Raw genomic sequence first — 21341 nt, forward strand, 5'->3', positions numbered from 1 at the left:
ATAAAATAAGAACTGACCACCCTTGTGGCTGGGGCTTACGGATGGAGATGGTTTTGGTGGCGAGATTAAGGAGGTAAACAGGAAGGACCTTGCAGGCCCTCATAGAAGTTTGCACATTATTCCAAGAGTTACGGGAAGCCAGTGGGAGTTTCTAAGAAGAGGAGTAACACTGATTTGTGTTTTTAAAAGATCACTGTGGATGCCATAAGCACAGTTTAAAAGGTACTTACTTTAGCAGTCCAGCTAAGAGTGGTGATCAAGCATTGCATGCTTTTATTGTATGTGTACACATTTTCCTTATTTACATGTTCAGATTTTTTAATTTGATTGAATTTGGAAGAAGCAAGTAAAGGTTTTATAGGGAACATAATGCCATTAGGTAGATTTGTTAGATAAAAAAACAATTTTTATCTTAAAAACATATATTTAACCAATAGTCATGAAGTGCTTGTTAAGGTGGGTTTAGGCTAATTTTCTGGAGATGTGAACATAAATACGAATAGTCATGGCCTTGAAAGATTTCACAGGCTGGTGGAGGATGCCTGTAAGTAAACAGATGTTTACAACATACTATGGCGAGTGTGTGGCTATTCCGAGTAAAACTGCAGAAAATGTTTCTGTCTGTGTCTTTTGGCGGACCTACACATGCATATCTTTTAGGAATGGAATTGCTGAGTCATAGGATAGGCATGTTTATTTTTTGTAGATACTTGGATTTTGTTCCGAAAGTAGGATTTCTGCTTTAGAAAGATAATTTTGGCGAGATTAAGTGCTTACTATACATGCCCATTAAAAAAAGACCAAAATAAGGCAAGACAGAGCGGTTGGGGAAGAAGAACAGAATGGAGAGGTTATTTGGGGAATCACTCAGGTTAGATTTTGGAGGTGAGGGGGAGATAACATGGGGATAAGGATGACTTGCAAATTTGTGACTTAGACCATTAACCAAATCTGAGGTTAGAGAAGGGGTGAGATTTTAGAGGAATAAAATGAGTTTCTTTTTATACATGTTGGATTAGAGTTCCATGTGGATTATCCAGGTGGATGTGTGGTAATTGGGAATTCAGGTCTAGAATTTAGAAGAAAAGTTAAGAACTAGAGACAAAGATTTGGCAGTTAATAGAATATTTGTGTTGGGTAGGGATAATACTATGTTCAGAAAAGTTCCTAAAGTTTTAGTTATAGTGGTTTGAGTTTTTGAACATAAAATATTTTAAGATTGTTTTTGTGAAAACTGTCACTAAAAACAATGTACATTTTGGGATTTACTCGTGTCCTTGAATACACTAAGCAGTTTTCAATAGAATTGTCTGGGGTGCTGGGGTAAAACCACTGATTCCTAAGCCCATGTTCCAGAGATTCTGATCAGTAGACCTAGAGGAAAGCCAGGGATCTACATTTTTGTTGTTGTTGTTAATCCTCACCTGAGGATATATATATATTTTTTTCAACCTGAGGATATTTTTTCCATTGCTCTTCAGAGGGAGGGATACATAGAGAGATAGATAGAGATCTGGGGGCCAGGGATCAAATCCACAACCCAGGTACGTGCCCCTGACTAGGAATGGAACTCGAAACCCTTCAGCACTCATGCCAACTCTCCAACCACTGAGCAATACTGGCCAGGGCAGGGATCTGTATTTTAACCAGCATCCCAGGTGATTCTAAATTCAGAAGTTCCACTGATTTCCCTTTGAGAAATACTGTACTTGACCATCTACAAACGAAGACATGTAAGGTTTATTAAAGAGATAAAAGAGAAGATGATTAAGTAATACTATAAGCTTAGACAAAGCTTTGTGGCCTCCAGTAATCTTAGTTTCCTCATCTGTAAACTGGGAATAGTATTACCTTTACCTTCCTTAGCTCACCTTGATGTTGTGAGGATGATTTAAAAAAATGTGCTTTGAACTGCTTGAGATAAAAGGACTTTATAATAAACTAAGGTAGTATTAGCATTCGTTCCAGTGACCTGTGATGCTTTCAAGCAAACCACATGACCTTTCCTGTGTGTAGCCTATGAAATTCAATGGCCTTCCTGCAAGAAGGGAAGCTGTTATGACTCGTGTGTAGAGTGTACTTCTGCCCGCATCACTCTTCCCCCGGATTGCCAATCTGACAGAAATGCGTCAACACTTGCCTTCTGTGGTATCCCTGCAATTCTCTGCCCCTTTTGCTATGAACATCATCTTTTCAAGAATTAAATAATTCTAAGCAGCTTTGGTGTATCCATGACAACCGTATACAGGGTGGGACAAAAGTAGGTTTACAGTTGTGAGTACACAGAGTTTATTCTTATATTATTATTTATTAATTATTTTATTATTTTCCATGCAAACAATTGTAAACCCACTTTTGCCCTACCCTCTATTTGTTGAATGAATAAATCCACTGAAATGTATTTAGCAATGAATGAGAACAACCAATTAAAAAGAGTGATTCTGGCCCACTGCTGAGATACACAGCAGGCACTAACAGGTACACAACGACTAATTGAACTACCCTTTTTTCCCTGCCTGCCTTCCTTATCACTGAATCTCAGCGTTGCAAAAGGTCTTTATCCCCCTTGGTTCTGTGTTCTCTCTGTGAGGCCCCTGCGTTTATTTATTGAATATGCACTTGTATTAAATTCTATCCACCTCTTTCTCCCATGCCAGTAAATGGAAAAATGCACCTCACATTATAATCTCTACTATTAGGTTTTTAAAGAGTATCAATCCTTCATTTCCTTTATAGATTCCCTTAGCAACTCATTTGGGGTCTTGGCACAATGGAAGCTCTTTTAATGTTGTGCTTTACTGACTGACATCAAGAGTGGGTCATGAGCCATGGGAATGATGAACATATTATTAGAAGGATAAATATTTTCTTTGAAACCGACATGCCTATGTTTTTACACATATTTTTTGACACATTAAAATCTAGTGAACAAAATGTTTTTGTTTTTTTTCGTTTATGTGCATTTGGAGAAATTGGATCTTTTTTTAAAAAAATTGCCAGCTATCAGTCCTTTCTATAGATTACCTTCTCCTTTATTTATTTTTGTTACGTGTCAGCATTTACAAACCTGCCACTTTGGCGATTCCATAGTCAATTATGGCTGTTTTGCTTTCATTTCCATTTCTTTCTAAACATAGAAGGCAATTATCTCTTGACTAGAGAGATTTCTAAATTTAGCGGGTAGGAAAATTAAATAATAATCAGGAAACCAGAGCAGAACATGAGTGCTCCACATGGGCCCTACACTCTATTATCCAGTAGCTTCTCCTATGGCTCCCGACATGGTTTTCCTGGCTTACCGTGCATCCTTGGGTGAAGTCATTCATTTTTTCTTTTTTTTACTTAACTTACTCATTTTAGAAACTAATAATGAGGGGATTTTTTTGTTTTGTTTTGTTTTCTTCCAAAGAGTGTGTTTAGCATTAAAACAACATTTGTCACGTGTAGGTGTTGAGATTTCAGTCAGTGTCAGGAGGTGGGAAGCATAGTACCGAGAGCATTTGCTGTACGAACTTTGGGTGAAAGTAATCGGGGTAAGGGGAAGAAAGTGAAAAGAGAAGGATTTTAGTGTTACCTACAATATTTGCTTTTATCTGTAGAATCCCGAATAGTTCTTGTCACCGTTTAACATGCCTTCAGATCTATTATCTAATTTTATCTCTTTCTTAAGACAATCCTGTGAAGTATGGAGATTCTGGGCTCTTGAGTTCTGTGAAGTAATGAGAGTGTTGGGTGTACAGACATGGAGATCGAATACCCAACACAGTCCTTTGTGCTTTAACACACACACTGTAATAGGAAGGCAGGGCTGGTACTATACCCTGACCTGGTCAGTTGTGCTGATGGGCTGGGTGACTTTGGGTCAGATCCCTCACTTCTCTGAAACTCAGTTTCCTCAAGGAACCTGAAAATAATTCCTATACCAGAGGATTGTTGTGTAGGTCAAGGTTCTGACCCTAAAGTGCTCAATAAATATATTAACCCTCTCTTCCTTTTTCTTTAGGGCATAGGGGGTTTTCTTAGAATTAATTCACAGCTTATTGAAGAGGAAAACCCGTGAAGAGAAAAAGTCAGTTTAAGTCATTGTATCACTCACAGAGACTGTGGAACAAAAATTTTAACCACCACAGCTGAAAGTCTTTTTAAAAGAAAGGGTTTATTGAGCCATTGGAGGCAAGGAAAAGGACCTGGGGCATGAAGGCAACCATAGCAGCCTTGCCCCTGGATTGGTGAAGTGTTTTTCTACATCAAGGAGCCGGGGGAAGGATGGAAGTTGTTCTGGAACAATTTCCATTGGCTCTGGACAAAGGGTGGGGGAAGGTGAAGTGTGGCTGCTTCTGGGCTAGGCAGGGAGCTCCTAAGGAAGTATTTGCTGCTCCGGATTAGGGGTGGGCCACGGTCCAGAAAGTTCACGTGTACACAAGCTGTGGCTCCTGGGGTTCAGCGGCCTTGGCTCTCCTCTCTTAGATAATCGCAGAAATAGCCACATGGAAGTTAATTCAGAGTTCCAGCATACACTCAGGAATGCGGGCAGGCTTGCTGGCTGACCCCCCAGCTATTGGCCTAACTGCTCCCTCTCTCCTTCTCCAGCCGTTTTTTAGAACATCTCAGATTTTTCTTTTTCCTGTCAAGGTGTACTCAAACTAAGTTGTTCTTCCTTACTCTGTCCTAGATTTGATTACCTGATAATATGTTTGAAAGCTACTTGCTTGCTCTGTAGGTAGTCAGTTCTACAAGCCCACGATCTAGGAATAGTACCTGTGCCAGATGTCTCGCTGAGGGATAGAGTACTCGTCAGAGGCCCCCTGTCCCGGATTCGGTGGGAAATACCAAGTTAAATTTTACATTTGAATTTACAAGTCCACATTGACTGGAAAGATTTAGTTTGGGAGGGAAAAGACACAATCTGACAGTCATTACTGGAATTCTGAAATCCTGGGAAGTAATGATTTTACTGGCATTTTGGTAATGGAGCTTTGATTTTTATGCTTAATCATTATAATAATAGGTGGTGATAATAGGGGGAAGTAAATGTTTACTTTGTTTATAACCCAGCCAATCCCAGAGGAAAATGGGAGGAGAAGAGATCCCGAAATGTGGTCTGCAGAGTAATAATCAGACTGAAGATTAAGTCTGGAAACACAAGGCCGTCGCCACCCCCTGCCTTCCCTCTCTGCACCTCCCCTTGACTCCCCAAGGACTGGTGAAGGAACGCTGGAAATCTCAGCGGGAGATAAAGGCCCACGAACTGTCTGTGGGATTTATGGCCGGCTGGGAAAGCTCCTGGGCCGAGGGGGAGCCTTCCATTCATAGCAGGCTTCATTCACCAGGAATATGAGGTCACACAGAAGCGCACTCCCCCCTGCTGACCTTTTGAGACAGAGGTTGGCTGGGCTGTACCAAAACAGAACAGATTCCAGAAAGCCAGGGCACCTGCTAGCCTGGGCCCTCAGGATACGAAGATCTTGGGCATTTCAGAGAGAGAGAGAGAGAGAGAGAGAGAGAGAGAGAGAGAGAGAGAGAGAGAGAGAGATTGGGAAATTTACGAGGTCACTCTGGATACCAAACTGCATGCGAGGATTTGTGATGTTATTTGCCAAATGCAACAGTGACTATTTTAGTTCAAACCTTTCCCCTCATGTAACTCTAAATCCTTGAACTTTTCAGAATACCACGTGATTTCTTCATTGTATAAAGTTGATGTCCAAGACATTGAAACTTTAAGTTAATGCCCTAGGTCCCATAGTCAGTCAGTCTCAGAAGTGGAAGTGGAACCCAGGTTAATTCATAACATCTTAATCATTAGCATTCTGAGTTTCAAGCAGAAAAGTAGCATATAAAAGTGAAATTGTTTTATTTGAAAAGTGTAGTCAGCAAACTCCCTGAAATCCACTTAAGTTTGGAATCTGCTTCCTTAAAGACTTTGGAATCCTTAAAGGAGGACCAGAATGTCAGAAATAGGGATTTGTGTCCGAGAAGGTTGAGTCTGTTATGGATTACATTGGGCTGAGCAGATTCACAGCCAGGAGGACTACTATTTTTTAGGAGATGGAAAACACAACTTCCTGTTTCCCCCGGGAGAGTGTCTGGATTCTGTGGGGTGATCTGGGAAACCCTGCTGAGACAGGATGGTGGGGGCTGGGATTGCCGTGTGATAGAACACTGGCTGTGATTTGTTATTACAACCCCTTTAGCGTTTTCCTGAGGATGAAGAAGGGTATTCTTCATAGAAACCTGACCACATTCTAACATGTGGCTTCAAGCAAAGTCAACTCTTGGGGCTCTTGTGATGTTTTTTGTTGTTTTTTATTTCTTTATTGGTTAAGGTATTACAAATGTGTCCTCATCCCCCCATTAACCCCCAACCTCTTGTAATGTTTTTAGAGCACATTCGTTTGTATGCATATGCTCCTGTACCTCTCCCTCCATCACATATCTACTGTTCTCTTAGCTCAGAGACATACTTTTCTGTCTCCTATAAGATCAGTATCATAGTGACAATGCAAATCCCTTCACTGCAGTATACACGGAATGAGAAAAGTGTTCAACCAGAATGAAGTTCTCTCTTGCATTTACCATTGACATAATCTGAGAGGGTCCCCTGGGCAGTGTGTGCTGAGAAATCAGCTCTCCAGAGCAGAAATCCTGATTTATAACCAATTTGCCAATTTCCGTGGTGTAATTCTACCATGGCTGAATTCAAGATACCAACATGATGTCACAACATGGAAGCGAGACAGAGTGTGTGCAGTTGGGTCTTGCAAGCAGGACCAGCTGGCTCCAGCACACCGCTGGTGAGACCTTGATATGTTTGCACAGTGAGTTGGAAGGTCCATATGTTGGCAAGTATATGAATCTGGTGTGAAGATTTCTTCTGGGTTCTCTGCCCAGAGATGCCGCCACAGATCAGGTGATGTGTGAATTTGCCACATGCACAGGTGCTTCTTCTGGTGCTTGACATCTTTACTCTTGGAACCCTCTTGATTTTGGTCTTCTTCCAGGTACCACCCTGTTCTACACATGCTGCCTGGGAGAGCAAAGCCATTTTCATTGATGTAACTTCTGTCTATTTCCATCTTAGAACCCTCTCCCCACCTTTTAGATTATAACTGCCTATTGGACTGTTGCATGGAAAATCCCAAAGGTGCTCCAACACTTCTAGAGTGGAATTTAGTACCTCTGCCCCACAAAAATCTGCCCCCCCCCCTTTCTGGGTGATACCATTATCTCTCCAATCATCCACAACTTGAAATTAGGTCAAGATTTTGAATTTTTTATTTCCCTTCATCTTCACCCTCTTAATCACTAAGTCTTGCCAATTCCTGAATATTCCCTAAATGTGCCCCCCCCCCCCACTTGCTCTATCCCATTGCATAAGTTAAGGCCTATCTGGAGTTGCTCATCTGGAGTATCAACAACTTTCCTGCTGACTCTGAATTTTAAAGCCTCCCGTCCAATCTGTCCACACTGTGGTTTCTCTGACCATGTTTACACCTACAGAAAATGGAGTCTAGCTCCCTGGGATTTGCTCCGATGCCTTCATCAGGTGGTACCTTGCTGACGCTGTAACCAAGCTGACATTCCCTCTGTCACATTGCTCCTGCAATCAGGACTCCCCCCTTCACACCTCGTTTCCTCTTAATGCCTTCGTGCTGGTCTCTCTGCCTGCTGTGCCCTCCCAACATGTTAACTCCCACATGTTAACTCCCAACATGTTAACTCCCACTCTGACTTAAAATCCGATGCAATCATCACCTACTCAGGAAGCCTTTTCTGATGCAGCCTCTATCCTGGGTCCCTCCTGGTTCTTCCATGGTATCTGCCTCTCTCTCTGCCATGTTACTCACATTGCATTTTAATGGTATCTTTGTGTCCTTTTCTTCCATCATACGGAACAACTTGGGTGTCAGAACTACATTCTGTTTCCTTTATATCTGTACTGCCTTGCACAGTGCCTGGTGCATAGCACTGTCAAGTTAATGTGTGGTTGAATAAGTAGATGAATACATGAATGAGAGATCCATTGTGAACCCTTTGTATGCACTTAGCATAGGGTTGCCAGACCAAATAAAAATACAGAATGCCAAGCTAAATGAAATATGAAATTCAGATAAACAACAAAAAAAATTTTGTGTGACTAGGTCCTAAATACTGCTTGGGACATACTTATACCCCCAAATTATTTAATCGTTTGTTATTTATCTGAAACTAAAATTTAACTAGGAGCCCTGTGTCTGACATCTCTGAATTGTCCATGTGTAAATATCTCACTGTATTCAGATGCACTGGCTTAGCCATGACACTGCTGTGTACTGTTGCTTTGCCTGGCAAGATCATTTATTCTGTACATATTTGGGTGCTATGGATAGATGACCAGAGTTTGAGAGTCCCCTCATGGCATTTCCTGTACTATCTGTGGTTCCTTGGTGTTCTTAGTGGTGGTTGCAGGTATTCGAAAAGGGAGTATAAATGTGCCTGTGTTGCTCTGAGGTGAATGGAGAGATTCAGCACGTACCTTCCTAAAGTCTATAACACCTTGGAGGTGGGTGTTGGGTTTTCTTAGGGAGTCGGTCGGTCGTGACTGGAACAGTACTCACTCCTCTGCTCAGGCAGGATGCCTGGGAGCTGATGTGCTGCAGACTGAGCATGACCTGGAGCAGGACTTCACACTGCCTCCAGGCTAACGGGCTGTTTGTTTAGCAGCTCGCTGATAGAGGATCAGATAACTGATGCATTATTTTGATTGAAGGACACTTGTTTTTTTTTAAATTGGAAACACCCAACTTGTTAACAGTTTATGTTTTAGACAATGAAAGAGTATGTTTCTCCATGACTGGAAACAGAGTTGAAATATGGCACATTTCATCTCCCACATCCTCTTTCTCCTGTCTCCCTCATGCCAAAATTGATCATTATGAAAATTCCGTGGCAGAGTTTTAGATATTTATCCCTTAGGAGTCAGACATATTCTCGTAGGGAGAGCTGAATTCTAATGGCGGAAAGACTGGCCAAAAATACAGTCATGAAACATTTTTGTGGCCTCAGTATCATGATCTTGTCAGTAAAGCGATGGTCTCTGATTAAATCCAGATTGAGCTGTTTCCTGTTAGCGTGCTAACCCAGAGGGCAGGCTCAGCCCTCCACATCTTGCCTCGAAGTCTGGGTTATTAAACACTTGTCTGCCAAGCCCCTCCCCCCTTCACTTTTCTTTTAAACTAGAATTCAAAGGTATTGAGATATTACAAACAAAAAGATCCTAAAGTCTCTTAAAAGGGTTATGTAGCTCTAAAGTCTCTTAAAAGGTTATGAATATTTTGCTGCAAAAATGAAACCAAAATTTTAGTTTCTCCAGTCTGACCATAAGGCAGAGCATATATTTTCTTTTGTGTTTCACTTTTGTATGATTTTATTTTAAAATAATTTCAGTAATGAGCGGATAGATCATTTTTAAGTTTTTGTCCTCCATTTTGAAAATGTACTTTATTTGAACGTTGGTAAATTAGGACCCATCTTCAAACACCTCATCTTCCCCTTGATGTAGCAAGTAAATATTAGGGTGCTGAGCAGATGTGCAAAAGGTGACATTGGGCAAGTGCCCTGATGCCCTAACATGCATTGTTAATTTGGGGGAGAGTAAGTTTAGGCACTGGAGCAATTCCTGTACTTCGCTTCATACATTGTCATTGATGCTCACTCATCGCCCTTAGAGAAGGATTTAAAAAATCTATATCTTTTTATTGATTTCAGAGAGGAAGGGAGAGGGAGATAGAAACATCAATGATGAGAGAGAATCATTGATTGGCTGCCTCCTGCATGCTCCCTCCAGAAGATGGAGTCTGCAACCTGGGCATGTGCCCTGACCAGGAATCTGATTCATAGGTTGACACTCAACCACTGAGCACACCGGCCGGGCTAGAGAAGGATTTTTAAAATCAAAATTTTCCAAGTATTTGATTAGCCATCCTGTTAGCCCAAACAGGGTTCTTCCTAATTTACAGATGCAAACACTGAGGAGCAAACACCTTTAAAGGGACTTAAGGGGATCCAGCATGCACATTGACATATTTTTTCAGAGGAAAAGGCGGACTGAAAGGAAGCGACTGGGTTAATGAGCGCCATGATTTCATTCCCAAGGGAGAACGTGGCTTCCTGCCAAGTCCGCTTTCTGGCAGGAAAAGGGACCCACTTCATCAGGTCCTCTGACAAGCATTTTTCTCTGTGTTTGAGTTTTTGGCCACATCAATGCTCAGTGAAAAATTTGTTCTGTTAAATAGTTATTACTTTCAATAAGGAAGGATTTAGTTTTAAATTGGAATTTGCGTTGTGAGTAAAATAAGAATCATCAAATTACAGAGCTGTTTGGTAAGGGAAGCCTGACATTGTCACAAGGTAAGGAAGCGTGATGTAGAATTAAAGCGTGAATATTCCCGCAGACTGAGAAGCCCTTCCTTTTCTTGTTGTTAACATCTGACACTGAAGTGTATTCTCTGACTGTCACTTTTTAGTATTATCAGGCTGGTAAGTATTTTGACCAGGTCTTTAATGACTAAGTAAAACATGCAAAATATCCCTAAATTTTGGTATTAGGAGAGGTCAAAGAACTATAGATGTTTTTATAGAAGATAAAAATTAACGTTATATTTGGTCTTCATTTTTCTCATTTTTAAATGAGAAGTGACAAATGTGAATTAAGTTTTAAATGCATCCCAGTGACTTACTAAGCTAACATTTTCCCTAACTTTGTTCATTCTAACATTCTACAAGATGCTGTGAGAATAACGGGAAGTTCACTTGTAAATGTGTGTCATATACCTTATCCTTTTCTTGGAGTTTTATAACATATTAGCATATGAAAGACATTAAGAGATTCTAAAATAAAGCCATGTACTTGACTTTAACTCTACAGCTCCCAGACTTGACCTCAGCCCCATTTGACTTGGAATGAGTATTTTATACTATACACATAGGGCACCACTGTACCAAGTAGTTAAAAATGTAATTAGGCTTTGAAACCTATATCTTTTTCATTTATTGCTTCTGGATAAAGTTAATCGATGCTCCTGGGAGACAGATAGGAAATATTAGGCCTGCTCTGAAAGTATACACAGAGTGATCAAGAACAGTTACTAGGCCATGATCTGAGTCACAGGCCTAAGGAAACATTTGGTATTTTGCTTGAATCAGACCCCCCTTTTTAGTATCTTCCAAAATTAAATACAGAAATAGTCACCAGTCCATAAGCTGGAGTGCTGCTATTAATCCCTGTTGGCAGTTAGACGTAGTGACACTTAGCTATTCTAACGCCTCGGGCAGAGATGGCCGCCACTTTGGTTTTACAGAAAGCAATGTCGCCTGCTAGCTTCCTTCCAGTGCTTTAGCTTCTGACAGGCCAGATGAAGAAAAAGCAAGCATGCTACATAGTAAGCACATGTCACTATTTAGAGATTCAGTTTTACATCTTTAATTTTTACATGTCTGATTATTTCAATTGAGAAGAATTTGATATAAAACCATTCAAACTTACAATTCAGAGAAATTGGCTCGTGAGTCTTTGCATCACTTGGAATGATTACCTGCTTTAGAAACAGATTCTTGGGTAGGTCATCTTCCCCAGCACCTGTGAAGGACAAGTTAAGCTTTGAATACTGCATCTCTGTAAACTTTGATAAGCACAGATTTACTGCAGAATGTAAGGCATATCTGTATTGTTCTTTAACCTAATTCTCTTCCTTCATACTCAGGTTTTAAGCTGTACAGATTTTATCACTAATCACTTCTTAGTATTATGGTTTATGTCTCCAAGGTGCAGTTATACCTACCAATACTATTCACAGTTTCATTTTCATGTGACAGTTACTTCTCATGAACAGATTTATTCTCTTGTGCAATGCAGGTCTCCAGAAGGAAGGGGTCATGCTCCCCACCCTTTTCATTACTCCCCAGAGATCAGCCTAGGGCTGCTTGGTATGGCCACTTCTTAGTCAACTATGTTGATTGCTGATGATATTAAATCAGAAAGTATATTGCCTTCCATGGACTGAAGAACATCAGATCATGGTCAGACCTCCATAGGTTTCCATGGAGAATGTATACCTACCATGGCTGATTTCTCAAGTTATCAGTATGATGTCAACTGGCTTACAATTTAGCAATCAGCTGTCCAAAGCCAGTATGAGTTGGCTCCAGCTCACCACTGTGGGTGCTGTCTTTAAGAAGGAGATTGAACAGCCTTATAGAGACAGAGAACAAACTGAGGAGGCCAAAGGGAAGGGATTTGGAGATGGGTGAAATAAGATAATAGGATTAAGAAGTATTGATTGGTAGTTACAAAATAGGATGGGGATTTAAGGTAAAGCACAGGGAATATAGTTAATAATCCTATATAATAAAAGGGTAATATGCAAATAGATCAAACGGCAGAACAACCAATCAAAGTGTAATATGTTAATGATATGTTAAGGCTGCTCAACCGCTCACTGACCACCAGGGGACAGATGCTCTGACCAGTAGGTTAGCTTGCTGCTGGGGTCTGGCCGGTCTGGACTGAGGAGATGGGCTGGACACGCCCTAGAGCCCTCCCACGGTCCCTCCCTGGCCCAATCATGCACTGGTGGGGTCCCTCAGCCTGGCCTGCGCCCTCTCACAATCCGGGACCCCCCGGGGGATGTTGGAGAGCCAGTTTCAGCCCAATCCTGCAGGCCACTCCCCTTGGGAAGGCACCAGATGCAGGGCTCATGGCTGGAGAGCACTGCTGCGGCAGCAGGAGCCTCTCCCGATTGGGACTGATTGGGCACAAGCCTGTGGCAAGCACAGGGACCAGGATGAGCAGGAGTGGCAGGTAGGAGCTGCAGGTGGCGTTGGACTGTGGGTTTTGGCTTGATCCGTGCAGGCCAACCAGAGGGACCCCACCCATGCATGAATTCGTGCACCGGGCCTCTAGTATTGTAATAACTATGTATGGTGCCAGGTGGTCACTTGCATTGTTGGAGGGAACACTTTGTACACATGAAACGAATACAAAATAGCATTGAATGCAAACTGCAATAAAAAAAAATTTTATAGCCCAGCCAGCGGGGCTCAGTGGTTGAGCATCAACCTATGAACTAGGAGGTCATGGTTTGATTCCTGGTCAGGGCACATGCCCAGGTTGCTGGCTCTATTCTCATTGTGGGGCATGCAGGAGGCAGCCAATCAATGATTCTCATCATTGATGTTTCTATCTCTCTCTCCCTCTCCTTTCCTCTCTGAAATCAATAGAAATATATTAGTTTTTCTTTTCAAAGGATGAGTTTGAAAACTTACCATGGAACAATACAAAGGAGATGATTGATACCATTTGCTAAACTTGCTCCTGGGGTTATTGAGAACATCCTTGATAAAATATGTCAGTAACCTAGTTCTTGATAGGATAGTAAATAGAAGCAAATGTAGCCATGATGAAGTAATACCTCTACTTCTAGAGAGGAAGGAAACACACACCACCAACACCAACACCAATACCAACACCAACCCCCTACTCCACTGCACCCACAGGTGAGGGATGGCCTTTCATGGCTTGTAGGGAAATTAAATCAGAGCAAGGGTTCTGATTCAGCTATTTCAGTGTTTACAGTTTTCCTTTGCAGTGTTATTTCTCCAACTCACAACCCTGCATTTATTGTACAGGTGGAAGGGGACCAGCTCCCTCCAGGACATACCGTCAGCCAGTATGAGACCTGTAAGATCAGAACTATAAAAGCCGGCACCTTGGAGAAGCTGGTGGAGAACCTGCTGACAGCTTTCGGGGACAATGACTTCACCTATATCAGCATCTTCCTGTCAACGTACAGAGGCTTTGCCTCCACCAAAGAAGTGTTGGAACTACTGCTGGACAGGTAAGAATCGGAAAGCGGGTGAGAGGGGAGGGAAATGTAGGACTGTGCAGAGCGAGGGATGAGTTCTGAATCACCTGCAGTTGGTGCTGAGTGACATGTATGAGAAAGGATTAACTGGAAAGGGTGGAGCAAATGGCATGGAGATTATTCAGGAGCCACTTTACGGTCTATTTCTGATGAAGATATCTCATAAAAAATCTATGAGTTAGGAGTACATGCTGTGAATCTAGCCTTGATTGTTTATAGAGTTCACTTACTATTTGGCACCCTAAAATTTTGTCCATGTTTTTATAATTTCATATAATTCCAGTAAGTAACTGGAAGTTTTATTGGGTTTTGAGATTTAAATATGCTAATATGTGTGAAGTATGGAGCTCAGTGTTAAATCTATAGGAAGCAGGTCATGAATGGTGGCTGTAAAAATGATGATGATAATAACTTTCAACAACCACTGTGCATTGGCTGCTTTATGGACATGCACATAAATGTCATCCCTGATTTATGTTAAGTCACACGTCACATATAGTAGAGCAGTGTACATTGTAACTCACACACCGATGATTGTATTTCCCCCTTTATTTCTAATTAAACTTTGTCTTTTAAAAAATAAGCCAGACAATTGTTTTAGAATCATGAGAGTTCTCATCCAGACCCTTATATTCTAGGGTTTCCTGTATCAGAAAGGAAATGAGATAGGATGTTTTTGTTGGAGTTGTTGAATACTGATTTTTAACTAGGTTTAAAAAGTTGACAATAATATGTCCTCATGTTAAACGTTCTTATACTGTAGGAAGGTATAAAACACACACACAAATATTTCGTCGTGGCTACCTTTTCACAAATAACTTCCATTGCTTTTGTATTCTTCCCAAATTTTGGAGCGGTGTATGTACATTTATAGATATGTACATTTATATAGATATGTGTCATGCATGTGATATTACATATAGATTATACACTTAAATATAATATAAATAGAATCACAATACTCAGTCTGCTTTGAAATATTTTTTCCCACTATTGTATCTTGGAGATTTCTTTGTTCATTAAGGGAATTAACATATGTAAAGGGCTTATTGAAACAGGGCTGACATTTTGAAAGCTCAAATAAACTGTTGTTATTTCAAAATCAGCACATGTAGGTAGATTTACCATATTCTTTTTATTGAATTGACTTTTCTATGGATAGACAGTTAAGCTCTCTCCAGTTTTTAATTTTTTTAAAAAAATTTTTTAAACAATACTGTAAAGAGTGTCTTTGAATATTTATCTTCCGAGTATCTGTTTGAGAATTCCATAGGATAAGTTCATGGAAGAGTGACTGATAGGTCAGAATGTTTTAGCACTTGAAAATGTGAAAGGTATTGCTAGATTGCCCTCCAGACGGCTGCACGAGCCACACTCCTGCCCACAGAGGAGGGTGCCCTTCCCTCGCTTTACCCACACCCTTGCCAACTCTGCCATTGAAACTGACTCTATCATGATCTGTCCACTGACAAATAACTCATTGTTTTTAAATGTATGTTTCTTATACTTATGAGTGAGGTTTAGCATTCTTTAAAATGCTTACTGGGGCCTTTGTGTTTTCTGTGAACTGTCTTTGCGTATTCTTTACTTATTTTTATTTTGGACTCTTGTCATCTAATTATTGATCGGCTAATTACAACTATTTGTATATTAACAAAATTGTTGCTTTGTTTATCATATGTTGGAAATATTTTTCCTAATTTGTCCCTTGGGTTCAAAAGTTACTTATTCATATTCTTTTTATGAAGACATTTAAATATTTTTCTGCAATTGTATCTATCAGTCTTAGGAAAGGCCTTTTAATAATCAAGTTCTATTCCAATGGAAATAAGATTATTGATAACAGTGGGCTTTTCTCAAGATATTTTCCTCATAGATGCATACAGAGTGAAATCATTAGGATCCTATGTTCTGTGTATTCAGGAGCATTCACAAGATCTCTCTCCTTATCATGCATTGATCTGGTTATGGCAACTCTGGACTTAGAAAGTCCTGTAGATTTTTGCATAGCAGTAACTTCAAATACTGAGCCTGCAGTGTAAACCTGTGGGATTAGTGAGTCATTTTTTTCATAGTTTGTTTGCTTGTATAATACCTCTCACCTATAAATAGAACCTGAAGAATTATGTGAGTTTTCTCTTTGCTATTCTATTTTTGAAAAAAGGCTGCAGTATGCTAACTGTTGGCAGGCAGTAGGAGGAAATAGGTCAACCCCTCAGAACTCCTGCAAGAGTTTCTTGGAATGGGTGACCTCTTCTACTTCTGGGGTACCTCCATTGATTCGAGGCTACAGATGGCCACAGTCAGCAAGGGCGCGCGCGTGTGTTCCAGCTGCTCACCACAAACAGTGGACAGACACACAGGAACTAGAGTGTTTAGTCTATGACTCGTGGACATCCAGCTTTTATTTGATGATTTTAAAAAATCTTCTCTTTGTTCTCCTATTGTAGACATTTTTGGGTTTTTAAAATATTAACTAGATGACGATGATTAAATAACAGAATCAATATGAATTCAAATTCCATGTAATTCAAACAGTCATTTAAGGTATAACTGAATGAAGAGTTAAGGTTTATCTTGAACCATTTGGATGGGCTAGGGCCTGGCCTTGAATTTAATCTCATAGTATGTTTTTTCTTGCGTCTGAGGTGAGTGGAATCATCATGTACCGAATGCCTGTGAAATGCCCAGGGCTGCAGGACACCATGGGTGAAACGGATATATAAGGCCTGGTTGTTTCTCACCCTGGTGGTGAATTTGCTGAGAAGCTGCATGTACTTACTCTCCAAAGACCCTCAGTTGCAACCCCCTCTGCATAACATATTCATAATTTTGTATTCTTTTTCTTTGAGAGGATCCCTCAGATTACATGTGCTGACCCTGCAAAACCTAGATCCACCCTGAGAACTTAATATTTTACTGCAGAAGATAAAGTTTACATTTATGAAACAAGTAGACCACCACTTAAGATGGTATAAAAATTGCCCTAGCTGGTTTGGCTCAGTGAGTAGAGCGTCAGCCTGGGAACTGAAAGGTCCCAGGTTCGATTCCGGTCAAGGGCACATGCCCGGGTTGTGGGCTTGATCCCCAGTGGGGGACTTGCAGGAAGCAGCCAATCCATGATTCTCTCTCATCATGGATGTTTCTATCTCTCTCTCCCTCTTCCTTCCTCTCTGAAATCAATAAAAATATATTTTTTAAAAAAGCTTTATAAAAAAAAAGATGCTATAAAAATGAAACTAACATGCTCTGAAGAAGTTCAGAGAAATAAACCCCATTTATTTTGCTTCCTCTGCAGAAATTTGGAGTTGTCCAAATATGTACAAACTTTAACATGAGTATTTCTTCCTCACTCCATTTCCTACTCACATGTAGATCTTGTGACCAGATATTAATCTTTGTTTCATTTTAATCAAAATTCAGATTCTGTACAACACTGGGTTCTTAAATTTATTTTGGGGGATTTTAATATCTATAATTGGGAGGTAAGCAATTAAGTTGCATGAGCTTACCTTTTCTGAATGTTTTTATTTATTTTAGAGAGAGAGGAAAGGAGAGGTGGGGGAGAGAGAGAAACATTGATCAGCTGCCTCACCCCCTACAGGGCATGTGCCCTGACCAGAAATGGAACCGGTGACCTTTCGGTCCATGGGACATTCAACCAACTGAGCCACTCCAGCCAGGCGATCTACTATTTTCTTGTTAGGAAATTATAGTAGACTTGTTTGTGAGTCTCTGGTGTAATTTTAAAAATAATTTCTCTTGGTTTCATAATAATATATTGCTTATCTTTTGTGAAATCGACACTGAAAAGCTATTGTAGAATGTGCTAATCCTAACCAGCCAAAAATGGATTGAAGGCAGATGCTGCAGTATTTATTTACCTCCAGAGAAAAGCTTATTTGAAGTCAAGCTTTGATTTTCCTTAAGACTTCCAATCACATGGCTTTTCTTCTATGGAACTGTTTGCTTTCTGTGATTAAAAAAAAACCTTTTTATAATTTTTTTTTTAAATTCTGTTAACATGAGCCTTTGTGCTTGACCAGTAGACAGTGGTTTAAAGTCCCCCAGGGCTAATTCCATGTGTCTGCGTTACCCTGTACTTGGGGTGATCAGCAATTCACAAGGAATCCTGCTTTCTGTGCTTCTCACCATGGCTCAGAGTTAATTCTAGGGCTCACTGGCTTCCTTTTAGTCTGAGAGAAAGTTTTTGAATTGTGGTTTAGTTGTTTATATTGGGGCTTTGAGATTTTATCTTCTCTAACTTTAAACATACATTCCACTTAAAAATATATTCTTCCCACCAAACCATTAAAAAAATGTAAGGGAGAAAGTTTCCTCTGAAAATACCCAATGTCAAGTGTAGGGAGAAACCTAACTCAGCTAGTGACCCTCACTGAGAGCCAAGAAGTGTTTGTACAAACATCTAGGTTTTTCTTCAGACAGCGGTCACATGAGCTACTTTGGGGATATTTATTGATCATTCTCTTTTTCTGCATCTCTCATAGCAGAAGGAAGCAAGATGCTAAGAGCAGGCAGAAGAGGGGTGAACGAGGTCCCCAGAAACTTCTGCTAAGTCTCTGACGGCACTCAGGCCGCAGTTTGTAAAGGACTGAGCAGGAACCTGAGTTAGCCCGTCATTTCAAGTGCATTCTCCAACGGAGGACTTCCGGAGGGGACTAAGGTTGCAGCCACCCGTTAACATGACGCTTTAAGGCCAGTGTGGCTTGAATTTGCTTACTTAGGTCACAGAGAGGAGACTGCTTACTTAGGTCACAGAGAGGAGACTAATTCAGTGGGTTTTTGATCTTATTTCTTCTTCCCATGTTTGCTTGTCCTGAGTTTTCGTAGACGTTATCTCATTTAATTCATCTGTCATTACATTACTCCCATGTTTACAGATGCAAATGTTGAGGCATAGAAACAATCAATCAGTAAGTGGCAGAGCTGGAATTAAGACCTCCATCTTTCTGACCTGGAAGCTCTTTATTTACTTATTTAATTTACTTATTTTAAATCTTTATTGTTGAAAGTATTACATATGTCCCCCCCTTTCTCCATTGACTCTTCTAGCCTGCCCCGCCCCTCACCCCAAGCCTTCACCACACTATTGTCTGTGTGTGTGTTGGGGGGGACGGGGGCGGGGGGGGTGGGGGCTCTTTTCAAGCGCAGCATGTCACCTCTCGAGATTTGTCACTGCTGGGTCTGTGTATCTGGAGTGTTTCTGTTTATTTGATGTGCTCAGGCCAAATCCCCTGACCTGAATCTGCTCCTTTCAAAAGAGGACCCTTCTTGGAGGCTAGGGATAGCAAATGAGAAAGCTTGGGAGGATTTACACAAATATTTTATCCCTAAGGGGATGGTAATCTTAAATCCATACTTCATGACACCTGGCGAGGCAACACCTTCATATGGAAAGATGATGCACCAATAGCCAGCAGGAAGGGGGGCTGTCCTCGGCAAAGCCGTTTCTCTGTGGCTTAGGGAAGAGTTGATCAAATATAAAAGGAAAACATTTTATTTTTCCCATAGTCTGTCATAAGTGCCAAACATGCTTCCTTTTCCTTTCAGAGCTTTAGGATACTCCTGGGGAAAGCAGTTTTCCTGTCTTTCTTCGAGTCATGAGATTTATGGGCAACACAGGAGTGTAACGGCTACGAACATGGGCTTGGGAGTCAGAAAATGAATTTGACTCCAGTTTTGTGCCCCTCACACGCTCTGCAACATTGGGCAAGCTACTTTATTTTACCAGCTTCCGTTTCCTTATCTATAAAATGAGAATGAAAAATAAGCCTTAGCTATAGTTATTCTGAGTTTTAAGCTTGATAATATAAAGTTTTCAGTATAGTGGCTGGCAAATATTAAGTGCATAAGAGATTACCATTAGAATTTCTTTCTTCACAACACTGACCACTCTTTGAAATTACCTTTCTTATTTATCCTGTTTCCTGACCTGCCTCCTACTCAGAATCATGTCTGTCTTGGGCATTGCTGCACCCTTAGAGAGGAATGCTATTTGGCAGTAGGTGCTTACAAATGATTTGTCTAAAAAATAATGGTTATTATTCAAGCCTGTATAAGCACTTGCATTGGAAGGTACAGCAGTGAATGTGACCCAGCCTCTGGCCACTTTTTGTGTAAGAGACAGATACAACTAGAGACTTGTACCATTATTGTCAAGGCAGTGAGGGCTCAATGAATACTTTAATTTTTTTTTTTTTTAGAGAATTTTTAGGCTCACAGCAAAATTGAATGGAAAGTACAGAGAATTCTCGTATACCTCCTGCCCCCACACATCCCCCCACTATCAGCACCCCCACCAGAGCAGTACATTGGTTACAATCATTATCACCCACAGTCCATAGTTTACCATAGGGTTCACTCTTGATGTTGTACATGCTATGGATTTGGACAAATATGTAATGATATGTATGCATTATTATTATAGTATCATACAGGGTGTTTCCATTGCCCTAAAAATCTTTCGTGCTCTCCCTGTAATCTCTCTCTTCCCCCACCCCAGTCCTTGGCGATCACTGATCTTTTTACTGTCTCCATAGTTTTGCCTTTTCCAGAACCTTATATAGTTGGAATCTTACAGCATGCCGTCTTTTAAGATTGGCTTCTTTTTAAAAAAATATATTTTTATTGATTTCAGAGAGGAAGGGAGAGGGAGAGAGAGAGAGAGAGAGAGAGAGAGAGAGAGAGAGAGAGAGAGAAAGAGAGAAACATCAGTAATGAGAGAGACTCATTGATCAGCTGCCTTCTGCATGCCCCACACTGGGGATTGAGCCCGCAACCTAGGCATGTGTCCTGACTGGGAATTGAACTGTGACCTCATGGTTCTTAGGTTGATGCTCAACCACTGAGCCACACAGGCCGGGCTAAGATTGGCTTCTTTCACTTAGTAACATGCAATTACAGCTTCTCCATGTCTTTTCATGGCTTGATAGCTCATTTCTTGTTACTGCTGAGTAAGATTCCATTGTCTGAGTGTAGCACAGTTTGTTTGTACCTACTGGGGATATCTTGGCTGCTTTCAGGTTTTGGCAATTATGAATAAAGGTGCTGTAAACATCATGTATAGGTTTTTGTGTAGACATAAATTTTCAGCTTTGTTGGGTAAATACCAATGAGCAAGATTACTGGGTTAAATGAGACGAGTACGTTTAGTTTTGTAGGAAACTGCAAAAGGGCCATATCACTTTGCATTTATTGCTCCATATCCTTGCCAGTATTTGATATTGTCTTTGTTTTGGATTTTGGCTATTCTAATAGGTGTATAGTGGTATCTCATTGTATTTTTAATTTGCAGTTTCCAATAGGCACATGACATTGTACATCTCTTCATGTGCTTCCTTGTCATCTGTGTATCTTCTTTTTTAAAAAATATATTTTATTGATTTTTTACAGAGAGGAAGGGAGAGGGATAGAGAGTTA

General features: G+C 40.6%; 1 protein-coding gene across 2 annotated transcripts in view; it reads left to right on the plus strand.

Annotated features, from left to right (window-relative positions):
* Positions 1–21341, plus strand: part of RGL1 (ral guanine nucleotide dissociation stimulator like 1) — a 151478-nt gene that overhangs the window by 57077 nt on the left and 73060 nt on the right. For both annotated transcript variants that reach the window (XM_023754727.1, XM_014456805.2), the window contains exon 3: positions 13666–13874. In XM_023754727.1, the coding sequence (XP_023610495.1) occupies positions 13666–13874 (209 nt within the window). The remainder of the gene's footprint in view (positions 1–13665; positions 13875–21341) is intronic.

The sequence above is a fragment of the Myotis lucifugus genome, unplaced genomic scaffold (assembly GCF_000147115.1).
Source record: "Myotis lucifugus unplaced genomic scaffold, Myoluc2.0 scaffold_65, whole genome shotgun sequence".
Classification (NCBI taxonomy): domain Eukaryota; kingdom Metazoa; phylum Chordata; class Mammalia; order Chiroptera; family Vespertilionidae; genus Myotis; species Myotis lucifugus.